The sequence below is a fragment of the Protobothrops mucrosquamatus genome, unplaced genomic scaffold (assembly GCF_001527695.2).
Source record: "Protobothrops mucrosquamatus isolate PMUCROS unplaced genomic scaffold, P.Mucros_1.0 scaffold_125, whole genome shotgun sequence".
NCBI classification, from domain to species: Eukaryota; Metazoa; Chordata; class Lepidosauria; order Squamata; family Viperidae; genus Protobothrops; species Protobothrops mucrosquamatus.
Window position 1 is genome coordinate 134,057 of NW_015386201.1, and position 13,612 is coordinate 147,668.

The following is a 13,612-nucleotide window of genomic DNA, read 5'->3' on the forward strand; positions in this document are numbered from 1 at the left end:
AATGTCAAAAGCTTGTAAAATACACTGACGAACAAGTTGTATCTGCATCATACAGAGATAAGAACTACCAAGCAGTTCCTTTCAAATGAACTAAATTGGCTTCAACATGAATTCTTCTTTTAATCCAACATTTAATTAATTGTTCATTGATCATGTTTGTCAGGTATTGTATCAGGTTATATGAACTTAAATACTTGACAAACATGGTATACTGTATAAACAATATTATTTTCTTGCCCAAGTTGTTAAATACATTTTTGTCCAACATTTTATCAGCATATATTTTCTTGAGCTAGTTTTACATTGCTTCAGTCACACATCTAATATCTGTGCAAAGTAAATTCTAATACATATTCAGTTTCTTAGTTGGTCCTGAGTGGCTGCTTTAAACCAGATGACTATGTAATATAACAGGTGTATATATAATAGACTGTCAAGACCAGGATCCTGGTTGATATCAGTTACTACTGGAAAAGCTTTAGAGTTATGTATTCAATGTTTTAGATCAGACTGCGTTCAAAAGCAAATCAGGCTGATTTCTTTTTTTTAAAAAATGACCAGAAAATAAAATGAACAGCCCATTCCAACTGTAGTTACATGTAAACAAATCTTCATGTTAATTGCTCAAAGATCCCCTTTTGGTCAGACACTGTTTATGAGCAAGAAATACAATGTACCATCATGCAACCACAGGCAAATGAGGCCAGATTGTGACTTTGCTCACAATTGCAATGGGTGCATCTCCTCACCTTCCTCTGGATCACTCAGCACAAAATAGGGGTTCTACATTGCCAGTCAAGCCAATAGGCACTGCTCTTATCACTGGCCCTGATAATGCATCAAGCATACTACCCTGAATTGAGATTGATGCACTTAAGTTATCAAGGAGACTCTCATGACAGAATGGAGGCTCTAAATTGTGGTAGGAGAGTACCTTTCAATGGATGGGCCAACCCTTCCACATGGCTATGGCTTAAACTTCACCTGGGCAAACTTCTACAATTAAGAGTTCTCTTATCCTTGGACCAATATGGTCTGGTAAGCATGAATGTCTTCTGGGAAATCAAGTGCTTCAACTTTTGCAAGATCCTAATGCCAAGTTGGGCTGTTTTCCTTAGAGTCCAGCTTCTCTTGAAGAAGGAATTTCCTAAGAAAAAAATCAAGAGTAAAACTGGGTTCACAGTGACTATCTCTGACGTGAGAAATTCATTATAAAGAAGAATGACTCGTGCAAATCCTGCCTCAAGTATCTTCACTTCTGTGGGTTAAAGGAACACACAGTTAAATATCTTACCATGCCACATATAGCTATTTGGTATTTGAGCAGCTGCACCATTGTTTATCATCCCAAATCTGTTGCTGACACATCATGGTTTGCAAACCACAAAGATAGGATCCATATCTTCTATGACCCGATTTTTAAGTAGATCATGTTCCTTTAGTTGTACATGTGAGGCTGGTCATCATTCTAGCTCAATTTATTAGATGCAGTTTCATCTGCTTTAATTGTCTTCTCTGCCACAGCCATCCACCATACCATTGTTAGACTGTTCTGGAGAACTGTGAGGCTTTAGAGCAGGGGCGTCAAACTGCCGGCCCACAGGCCAGTTGCATCATATGGAGGCCACACCCACCCCAGCTCCGACAATGCAAAAAAAGTCACGATACATTGTGACATGTCAAGTGATGCAGCGGGTTTGACACCCGTGCTTTAGAGCAAAACAATGTGGCTGTAAGAGTTTATTTTGACATCCCTCAATTTTTTTTCATAGGTCAATGTAGCCTAATACCTGCTTCGTAGACTCCTAACCAAATTCTTTGTGTATCCCACTTCTGAACTAATGTGATATTTCAGGTTCCAGACAAGGGGATCCAGTCAACCAGTTGTAAGTGACTGAAGGCAAAACACAGCAATGGAGATACATTAATTTATTCACACCTGCCCCCTCAGGGACAAAGCTGTAACTTAAGCATAGATTCCCTTGATACTTCAGTCTGTCAACTAAGGCACCTTGGTTGAGTAGGCTGACATCCTTTGATCTTTCGCTTTTAAAGATGCAAACCTGGAATGCCAGCATCATAGTTTCAGCTTCTCTTTACTGTTATCAGCCTTCCTCTGTATTCCTGGTTGAGTCAGTGGATGTGATCTCTTTCAAGGCCAGGTCTCATGGACAGGCTGGGGAAGTTCTGCAGTACAGTTTCTTCCATCCTTCACTTTTTATCCCCATCATCTCATCTCACATCTTCCCATCATATTTATTTCCTTCCTTCCTTCCTTCCTTCCTTCCTTCCTTCCTTCCTTTTCCTCACCTAAAAAAACTCTCCCCTTTTCAGCTTTTAAGCACTCACTCTGAACATTCTTAGCGTCTGGTGATATGGCTTATTTGCAAGGAAGTTAAGGTTTTTCCTTTACCAGAACTGTACCAAAAAAAAAAAAGATTTTGCACTAATGTCAGTGTGTTTACTCATACTCCTGTCCCATAGTATCTTTATGTTCTAATCTAGGATATTTCTTCCTAAATTTTTAAAACAGAAAAGTGATACTTCTACAAGGGATATTTCCGCTATCATAATACAACATAACTTTTAGGTTTAAAGGTTTATCTCCAAAATATTCTTATCTGCTTATGTTAATTCCAAGCTGCTTATAAGAGATTATTAGGAATCTGAGAAAATAGCAGAAAGAACCTTAAACAGAACTTAGCAGCAGACAGGATAAGACGCCATCAGTAGCTTATCTCATAAATGGCACGTTAGTCCAAGTTACCAAAAAAAAAGGTCATACATTAAATAAATAAACAAAAAAAAGTATGAGGAAGACATTCAAACAGTTCTAACAGACTTCACCTTAATGAGCTTGGTAGTTAAAGAGGGATGACAATTCCAGTTGTAGTTTTCAAGATTCTGTAGTTTTCAAGATTAATGTTTCCAACGGTTGCATTAAAGTTCTATGCTAAAATCTCTGTAATTCTTGTTTCCTTGATTGTGGCCAGCTATAAAGATTTTAACTTTGCTATACCCGGATTTGGATTCTAAACATTTGATTCTGAGGACTGTTCTTACTGGTGGTAATGAGTAGTAGGTAATTTTTGACTAATGTTTCTCTCTTTGCAAGTCCCCTCCTTCCCAATTTGGCCTGATGAAGCAACTGTTCCATTTTCAGAAAATGGAAATCAACATCTTGTGGTTTTTTTTTCCTGTCTACAGGATCAGAACTCATTACAGGTGGCCACACAGAATTTTGGATAAATTCCTACAGCTGTACTACAATTAAAAAAAAATACTTCTTAGTTTCTGTAGAGCTGAATTGTCAACTATTTTGCAGCACAAAATTAACTTACCAATATGCAATTTCTAAATGAAGAACATGAGGCCATTAATTTGAAAAGATGTGCATTTTTTTAGAACAGCAGTCTGATTAAATGTGCCAATTTCTCTGATTCATCTCTGGCTAATACTGGAGTTGCAAACAAACAGGACCCCACCCTGCTTATTTCTCTGTGTCCCAGGGGTCAAGAATATGTATTCTTACCAAAAGCACTTCCAAGTGCAACTTTTTTTTCTCTGCAGATCAGTGATTGCTGGTCTTCTTTGGTTAATCCATTTACAGTCATAAGCTGGCTGTGCTTTAGGAGCCGTTACAGCTGTGTTGGACACTAAAGTCCAAAGCATGAATCAGATGAATAACCGCATTCCATATTATCTTCATTCCCATCTTTTTTCACTTCTTCTCAAATGCCAGTTTTTAAAATTGCCAAGTTTTGGCCCAGAAGTTTAAGAATTGGTGACACCATTGTCCTTCTTGTGGGTGCAAAGCGAAGGATTCCTGTCAGAAGAAGCTGAGCTGATTTCCCTCATTGCTTCAAGAATACACATGCAGGCACTGTGCCAAGCTATTACAGAGGGACAAGAGTCCTAACAACATTTTCCCCATCAAGTCCGTGGTCTCCCCCTGGTCCATGAAACTCTGGCTCTCATTCTTTGACCAAGTGAAGAATAGGAAGATCAGGCCAAAAAAATATATCTGATATGAAAATTCCCAAGTACAGTTTTACATATTGACTGAAAAATTCAAAGGCATTTGCCAGTTATCTGCTGGCATTTTTTCCAGAATGTTAATTTGCAAGACCTGCCTGGAAAGGTTACATATCCATGAAAAGTATTATTTTTGATTGTTGTTTAGGCTTCGTGTACAATTTATTAATTCAAGTGCAGTGAACATATTTGCATGCGTGACATGAACCTGAAATGTGTTATAGAAACAAACTAAATATCATTTATTAAATCCTTAAGATTCTATTATGCATTGGATGCCAACAGTCATAGGAAGGGCTGTCCCATTCAAACAGGAGGCAAACTTAGTCAAGCATAATAGAGGTTCATTGCATGTATTCTATCCCTGACTATCCTTGAATCCAACTATATATCGATAGGTATGTCATAAAGCATTTTAAGGATGTCATCATAAGGGAATAAGAGTAACTAGTTGAGGTGGCTTCTATAGAAATTAAATAAATGAATAAAATTCCTTCCGTTGGGCTTTTTCAGATTAAAAAGTAAAGGGATTTAAGATGCAGAGCAATAGGAAAGATTCTCAGCGTTCTCTTTAGTTTATCCTATACAACAATACGATAAATTCAAGAAAATGAAATTCTAATGAAGTTCACCAGTATCTTGAGAATAAGGTCAAGAAACAGAAATCTTTTTCATCCAGTTTTCCAGAAACTGGAAAAGACATTTTGATCCAGAATTAATCTATCGATGTCCATCTCACTTTATGACTAGAATATATATTTTACAGGAAATGTTATTTTGGCTAAATTACGGATTTATGAGCCATTATTGGATTTAAATGTGCTCAGGTCATATGACTCTTGCAAGCTGAAAGTATTAAATCTAAAAGGGTTCCATACTGTCAGTAATAGCATGTTGCTATGATTGGCTATTTTTGCTGACACATTTTTATGTAAGCAGTGCTTACAGTAGGAGTCACGGTCAATTGCAATCAAGCAATCAATCATATAAAAAGAAATGAGAAGAGAGAATTGATGGAATTCCATTAAGGATGAGTAATCCAGCATTTCCAACTAAATCTGAGCTAAATCACCCACCCTCCAACTTATCCCTCTAAAAGGGGAGAACAATTTGGTGATTTTCCTGGGAGTGAGCCAATTATATATATATATAAAATCACTTTATCTGGAATGCAAGATGGCCGTGGAACACAATGATCAATAGCCAAAGTGGGCATCTATGGCCCAGAGTCCATAACTCCCAGTCTTTCCTTGGCAAATCTTGTTTTTCCTGCCTCCCATCCAACCTAAATTCGGTGTTATGGTTTTTCAGTATATTTTTAAAAAGCAAACTGCGTTCTCTGCTCCGATAAATATTTAAAACAAACCAATCAACAACACACACACTCACACCCTAAAAGTGGGAGAGTGAAGAAGAAAAAAATTATGTTCTTCAATTGGCCCTACCTTCTCCAGTGACATCACCTAATCACCACTGTAGCCTTGTGGCCCACAAAGGTCCTTTTTTTTCTTAGCGTTCCCTTCAGCTATAAAAATAGTAAGCCCCTCTCATATACGAATGGTGTTTTGTTAAGTCTTAGTGTTAGAGCTGAGTTAGGAAAATTCAAGAGAGGATGGGTGTCCATATTTTTAAAATGGTTGCAGCATTGTTCATAAGCACTGGAAACCCTACAAAAATATAGCATACTGTCAAGTCGGAAGGATGGGATTGAACTTGCATTGATCTCCTCAACTCTCTGAGGGAAGTGTTTATCCCCTTCTACATAGTTGCCCTGATCCTGATGGACATACACAGTAAAATGTCACTGCTGCCATCATCATCATCATCATCATCATCATCATCATCATCATCATCATCATCATCATCATCATCATCACAAATAAAGCCATAAAGATAACATCCCTAGCATGATACTAAGGATCTCATTGCTGAGTTAATTTTCCCTTGCAGGAAGGTAAGAATCTTTCATTAGATCCTTTATTTGATTAGGTATTTTTCTACCTTGTCATCTGAAGAAAAGTAGCGTATTCAATTGCACTAAGGCTTGGAAACTCCAGGTCATAAATCTCTGGAAGTAGGAATCTCACCTACTCAGCTATCATAAGATATGATCAGAACCATATTTCAGCACAAGATAAGGTTGCTGCTTCAATCACTCATTGTCTTGCTCTCTGGGTTCTTGTTTGAGCGAGATGGCACCGAAGGCTGGCTGTTTTCTGGCATCAGTCAGTACATTTTCTAAACTAGCCAACAAAACTCACTCTGCTTATCAATGCTGTACCTACTCTAGAAGGTCCCCTTCCCCATCTTTTATGTGGCTTCCCATCATTACTCATATTCCTCTTATAATATGTGGGTCAGAGAGAGGAATCTTTTATACGTTGGATATTGTTGAACTACAGTTCCCAGCAGCACCAGTCAAATGACCATCTGGGAAGCCTATAGGGAGCTGTAGTTCAGCAACATCTTCAAGGACCACCTAGTTCTCCTAGTGATCCTGCTTGTTGCACTTAGAAAACAAACAGAAATATTGTGCATATAAGTACCAGATCTTATTACAAAGAAAAAAAGTTAAATCCCACATTCCACATTCATTTTTTTCCCATCTGCAGGCAGCAAAAACTCCCAAAACACCTCCACTTCAGCAATTTAGAGTCTTCATCTCCTATCTGAACAGGCACAGGCTAAAAAGCCTTGCAGATTCAGGCACTCCAGATGTGTTATGTATCTACTTCATTTTGGCTGCTCCTTCTGCAAGGCCAAAAGAAATATTAATCACTTGATTTCACGTGAAAGGGATGGGACCTCCTCTCAGATTTCAGAAAGGGGCTGGCAAGTAGAGGAAGCCAAAGCTTTCCCTATTTAAGGGCAAGACACAGGAATGCATGTGGCTGAGTTCTCTGCAGGCCCAGTGGTTGATCAGGGCAGGAAGCAATTGATGGTGATCTTTTGATTTTTTTTCCTCCCCCCTTTTTTCTCCCTCTCATTCTCTTTTGCACATAGAGTCTCATGTTTGAAATTATTTAAACATGATGAGCTGTGTGCAGAGAGCCGTTTTGTTCTTCTTTACTGTGTCACAATTCTCCGTCATTTTGGCACAACAACAAGAGGGTAAGTAATCCCACTTATTGAGAATTGTCATATATTCCCTTCTGTGCAACTTTGCCAGATATTGAGCATTTATCAAGTTACTTTTTTTTTCTCCCTTTTGCTTTGATCTGGGTTAGGATCCCACATTTGAAGCAAGAAGGCTAACCTTTAAAAAGGAATTTTTAGGGGCTTAACCGTATTCTGTGCCTTTGTTCTAAACTTTCTCTCTTGATGTTTCTAGACTCATTTTGTCTAACCAGCACTGGAAACATGTTACTGTTCTTTTCTTTTTGCTTTTTGAGTGCAGAGTTCAGGAAAGTCTGAACTTCATTTGCAATGTAAAAGAAGGATTGTATTTAGGGTGGGGTTTGTAAGAAACACTGCTTTGGGGTCTTGCTGGCATATGTTTCTTTTTAAATATAGGCTTGTGTATAAAGTCATTTGTACCATTTAAGAAAATTCTTTTGTGAGCCAGGATGGTTGGCTGAGCTCTGGGGAAAGATTTTTCCAGGTGTGGGTATGAGTGTGTTCTTTTGAGATATAAACAGGAGAGGAATAAATAACATCTCAAACTTCATTCCATCACTCATCAGAGAATTCTTTCAAGCTCATTGCTCTCCTAACAGTAAATAACCTTAGGCTATGCATGCTTCCTGGAGAGTAGGTCTGATAGTGAACAGTCAAAGGATTTGCAGGAAACGATCACTTGGAAGCAAATTAATTAAAATTCAGGATATTTTAATAAGGGACATTTTTGGAACCTGGTGTGTGTGGTGGTGATGTGCACTGTGTTGAATTGCCAGAATTGTTGAACTGTGTGATCTGTATCTTGGATGCACAGCTGGATTGATACAATTAATTAATAACAAGCTTTACATCATAATTTACCCCAACCAAATGTACTCACATAGTTGATATGTATATCGGAAATTAGATGTTTCTTCCTCAGTTTATCTAATAGAAAAGCTTTTCTTACAAATGATCCTATGAAAACAAGGATATTCTATGTATTTTAAAAAAAATAAGCCACAAGGACTATAGAAATGAACCTTTTCATTCATTCATTCATCACAATTGATTTAGTGAGTAAGGAGAAAAGGCAATAGTTTTCTGTAAACTTGCTTTATATAATGGATTCTGTATGTTTGATTTAAACTATACTGAAATTGCTTGTAGGAATTTTCTAGGTTTTGTCTGTTTTCCACATTCCACTGGATCCAACTGCTTACATCCAGCAGATTTAAAGAATATGAAGCATTTATGGCTACACATTTGGTGCATTCAAACAGATGCAGTACTTGTTTCTCGTTGTCACTTGCATTTTAGATAGATATAACAAAGAAGTCAAATGCATGTTCAGAAATACTTCTGTGTTCTACTGTGTTATATTTTCTGTTATCACTATTTGGTAGACTCTGTAAAATTCAAGAAAAAGAAAGAGAAAGTGAGAAAATACAAAATCACGTAACATTAACCTGAATTTTTAAAAGCATGCAAATGACAGAGAATGCTGAAATGGCTTATGTTTCCCTCCCCCCCCCACCTTCCATTCACTTGTGTCAGATTCTTGGAGAGTGCTTGAACAAGTCCCTGCAGTTTTTTTGGCATGGTTTATCAAAAGTGGTTTGTCATGGCCTCCTTCCTAGGTTGAAAGAAAGTGACTGGCCCAAAGTCAGCCAGCTGGTTTTATGCCAAAGGTGCCTAAACTAGAACTCAGTCTCTTGGTTCCCCTTAACCTTACACCATGTTTACCTACACAGTTTTAAAACAGGAGAGATTTCCAGAAATGTATCTTACTTTTTTTCTTTTCTTTTTAACATTTTACCAATGACCATGGGTGTTATGGATGACTTCCTCCCTTCCTCCCTTCCTCCCTTCTTTCCTTCCTTCCTTCCTTCCTTCCACCCTCCCTCCCTCCCTCCCTCCCTCCCAGAATAAAAATTATTCAGATTGGTGCAAGCTGTAACCCATAGATGAAACAAAACAGTAACCATCTGGGAAATTAATATTTATATACATAGGAAAATATTTTCTAGATATGGTAAATTGTTCTGTATTTGCTGAAAGTAATATTTAAATAGGAAGGAAGGAAGGAAGGAAGGAAGGAAGGAAGGAAGGAAGGAAGGAAGGAAGGAAGGAAGGAAGGAAGGAAGGAAGGAAGGAAGGAAGGAAAGTATTAATGTTAAAGTGTGCCAAAATATTCTGGTAAAGAAGCTGATGATTATACACTGAGCATCAAATAATCACACTGTAAAACTCAATCATGAATTCCTTCTTTGCTACTATGGCTAGAAAAGGAGAATGAGGACAGATTTGCATTCATAATTATGTTAAGCATTGAAGTCAAGGTGGATAAAACTTCACTATAGTGCACTTGCAGTATACATTGACTGTTTAGGTGTCCTATACTAGGGTCAGAGAACTTATGGCTGTTCAGAACTTGTGGCTCAGAGTTTCTCCCCATTGGTCACGTTAGTTGGGTCTCATGGGGGTGGAGTTAATTCAGCATCATTTGGAGGACCACCAGTTCCCTCTCTCTGCCCTGGACCTATGTTGATGCAATTCATCTTCTGATTTCTTTCTTTTCTTCCTGATTCCTAGTTATGAATATTAGAAAATATTTTAATATGCCATGGGTCTTTATTCCTTGCAAACATCATTCAGTTCTCTGAGTATTAATTTATGTCCTTTTGAATTAAGTATTTTCTCTTAGTACTCCACAACCTGACTTCAGCTCCTGGAAGGGTTGGAGATAATGAAAGGCTGTGTAGTGGGTAATAATGCTCCTATTTCTTTTTTGTTTTTATGATTGGTGTGCCATACCATCTGAGCCTCATCTTATATTACTAGAAATTATTAACATTTCCATTATTAGAGAAATCCATAAGGTCTTTACTCAAGTTCACAACCCTTCTTAAGTTGATGAATAAATGACTTTATAACTTGTTTTCCTTGCTACCTCATAAGAATTTGAAAGAACAATCACTACAAGTCTTAACCAAAATTAAGACTTAAGGTTTTCACATTTATTTGTTGGATTGTAGCCATGATAAATGGGCGCTGGGATTTGTTGCACTCTTGCCTCTTCATGTTTTATTCCTGAGTTTTCATGTATAATGAAAATATGAAGTGATTTGAAATGGATTATATACAAAGGCTTTGCTTTCAAAATGATGCATTTTCATGTAAAAACATTCTAAACAGAATGAACAGCTTGAGGAATGCCAGCAGTTTTGTGTGTTTTTTCTAAAAGGGAGACAGCCAGATCTGGAACATACCGAGCATGTAGAAGCATAATACAAGTACAGTCTTTAGGAAAGCAATCTGTTAAAATAACTTTTAACATTAAACTAGAAATGTTTTTCTCCATTTATTGACTTGTCCTTCCAAATAGGTCCCATTGTATAAGAGGAAAGTTCAAATTTGATAACCTTGTGGTATTAATCAAGCATATGGTTCTCTTTGGGGTTAAAAACAGCAGATTCCATTCCATTCTTCTCAGGGTTATTAGACTGAGATGTTGAAACTGGGATCTATCCATGTTGAAACAGAAGCCTCACACAGTGTGGATAATGTATGAATCAACTTTAGATGTCCACCCCCCAAGTATCAACTGCAATGAGGTTTTTGGCCAAAGAAAAAGACTATAAAACAATCTTCTGGTTTTACAATTACAGTGTATGTTTTGTGCTTACTGTGCAAAAAGCAAACCCTGCTTACATTTCCTGGCATTTGAACATTAATTTGAAATTAGTGGATTGCAAGATAAGCCAAGCCAAAATTTCCAGTCAGGATGCATGTAAATGGCAGAAAAGATGCAGCATGAAATGGAATTATGGGTTATGTAACAGAATATTTTGACAAGACTAATTCATACCCTTACTGTTGAGCTCAGCTAATTCCATTCTTCCCCAAAGGACTGGGGAAGATATCCCTCTAAACCAGGGATGTCCAAAATTTTGACTTGCCTGGGTGATATTGAGTGAAGACATATTGTCTTGGGCCAAATATAAAATATATAATATAATTAATGTGGGTGGATCTTATGGGGCCACATTTCTAGCTATCTAGGGCTGCATGTGGCCCCAGAGGCTGTGCATTGGACATGACTGCTCTAAACCATAGTTTATTGAAATTACATTAAACAACCCATAGTTTAGAAGGCACAATAGCTTGGTGCACAGAACCCACTAAGCAAACACTAAACACATTACATTATGACTTAATATAATGTGTACACACACATACATCAGAGCTTATTTGTAGCATATAGTAGTGACAATTAAGAATGGGGTCCTATCTCTGCAGATACATGGATGAGGTTATGGATATGCCCCTCTCAAAGCAAACAAATAACTAAAATGAATTGTTTTAACATGATCCTTCCATACCTAGTTTCCATGTTGTGAAATAGTTCTGACCAAGAAGTAAGACTTGCCCCAACTCTTTTGAACTTTCAGAAAGTAGCTGAAGTAAAATACCTCTAGCAGAAGGTATTTTTTAACTAATTAGTTGGGATATCATTGTTCAGACATGATCCTGTGCCTATATAACCTTTGTTTGGCTTCAACTTCCATGTTACATTTCAATGTTACACTTGAAATAGTTGTTGCCTCTGCCAATCTGCTTATGTTACATTCCAAAGTAGTCAAAAGGTTTTCATAGAAGTTCTCTGGATGGCATTCACCACTTTCTTTCTATAAAACCTTACTGAAACTATACCTCCAGTTTCAGTTTAACTCTTAATGGTCAAAGTTAAATAAAGCCAGGAGAAAGGAACAATGTTCAGATGTGTGGCGTGTGTTTCTTCATCTCCACATCAATTAAGGCTCAATGTGCTTTCACTTTTAGGATCTTGGTTTTCCGGGGGTCAAGAATAGGCAACTGGCAGGCCGTGGACTTACTTTTGCAGCTCCTGAGCCCTCTTTGATTGCAAATCCTAAAAGTTGACTGCTGTTTTGAGACAAGCAATCAGCAAAAACTTTCATGTGGGTTATAAAATAGGCTTCACCCAGTTAGTGAAGGTTGGTTGGGGTAGAGAAATCCCTTAAAGTCTATTCCAAGATGGGGCAGGGGAATCCTGGCCTTCCCCAATTGGATCCACCAGTTTGTATCTCATACTCTCTCACTTTGGTCTGGGAACATTAAGTGAGTTCATTCCTTAGCTATCAAAAAGTTGCCACCATGGCTGTCCAACCCTGTTTAAACTGTTGTAGAATATAAACTTCATAGAGTACTTAATTTGCAATTCCCTGGAATTAAGGAAAGTCCAAATCTTAATTAAGTTTTAAGAACTCCACGTCCTTTAAGTGAGTAGGTGTTACTGAAATTAGGCCAGTTCCATAAGCCTGAGGAGACTTGTGGTTTGATGAAAGCTAAATGGTTACCTCTGCCTTGTCTGCACTTTCCATGTGTGTGTTTTGACTTCAGACCAAGAGTCATCAAATGATTTCTGGCGGGGGGATGGGGGCAGAACTACAGAGATGAGGATGGAGAGAGGAGAAACACTGCTTTACTCCAGGGAGAAAGGAACAAAGATGATGTTTCTTTTTCTCAGTGTTATTTCACTGACTTTTAACAATGTTGAATTGATGCCATTTACCAAGAAAGCCAAAAGCAGTCAACTTTAATCACTGACATTTGAATTCAGTGGTTAATGCTGAACATGAAAAACAATCGGTCTGGGATTTTTATTTTTTATGAGTCCCACTTCTGGGGTCACTCAAGATTTTTATTCTAATCTAGATCAGCCTCCCTCAAGTTAATGTTGGTCTTTGGCCATGGTGGAATTTCTGGGAGTTGCAGTCACAAGACATTTGAAGAGCACCACATTTCAGGAAGATTTATTTAGATCATTGATGTATCCATGACCCACGTTAGGGCATGTAACTTGTGCAATGCTGACACAAGTCAGGAGCCCCACAACCACAGTTTGCAAGGTGGGAATAGAATGGTGAATATGACAAAAATACCTCTAAACAGATGGTGCTAGAAATATTTTTTTAAAGACCGTTGTAAGTAGCTCTTGGCAAAATTTTGAATCTCTGGAGACCCAATCTGGATAATACATCGATCTTTAAGCATTGCTGTTCAGGCTGCAAATTCTTGATCCCTGCAAAATATAATTTAACAACCCCTACTTCTCCAACTTGTTTGTGTTTGAGTTGGCTGGTTTGTGCGAGCTATAAAGCAATGTGAATGATGGAAAGCTCCTGGGGCCAAAGTGTTACCAAGTGACTCTGAGCAGAATACAGGCAAGTTTAGATGACAGGGCTCAATAACAAGGCCTTTTAAGACTTAGCTTCACCGTCTCCTTATCCAGAGCAGGCTCATTCTGTCTGAGAGATCTGTGAAGAACTGGAAGGACTTAGGCATTGCAGCCATACAGTCTCTTCCAAACAAGACCTGAAAAACCTATTATGGTCAACTGGGTTCATTTCCAAATGTGTGTGACTATGACTGATTGATTGATTGATTGATTGATTGA

The 13,612-nt window shown here is 37.9% G+C and overlaps 1 protein-coding gene across 1 annotated transcript in view; it reads left to right on the top strand.

Moving 5' to 3' along the window:
• The first annotated feature begins 7,016 nt into the window (after positions 1-7,016).
• The window catches only part of COL3A1 (collagen type III alpha 1 chain), a 73,840-nt gene continuing 67,244 nt past the window's right edge, over positions 7,017-13,612 (top strand). Inside the window, exon 1 of the mRNA XM_015817047.1 lies at positions 7,017-7,146. Within this exon, the coding sequence (XP_015672533.1) occupies positions 7,065-7,146 (82 nt within the window). The 5' untranslated portion in view covers positions 7,017-7,064. The remainder of the gene's footprint in view (positions 7,147-13,612) is intronic.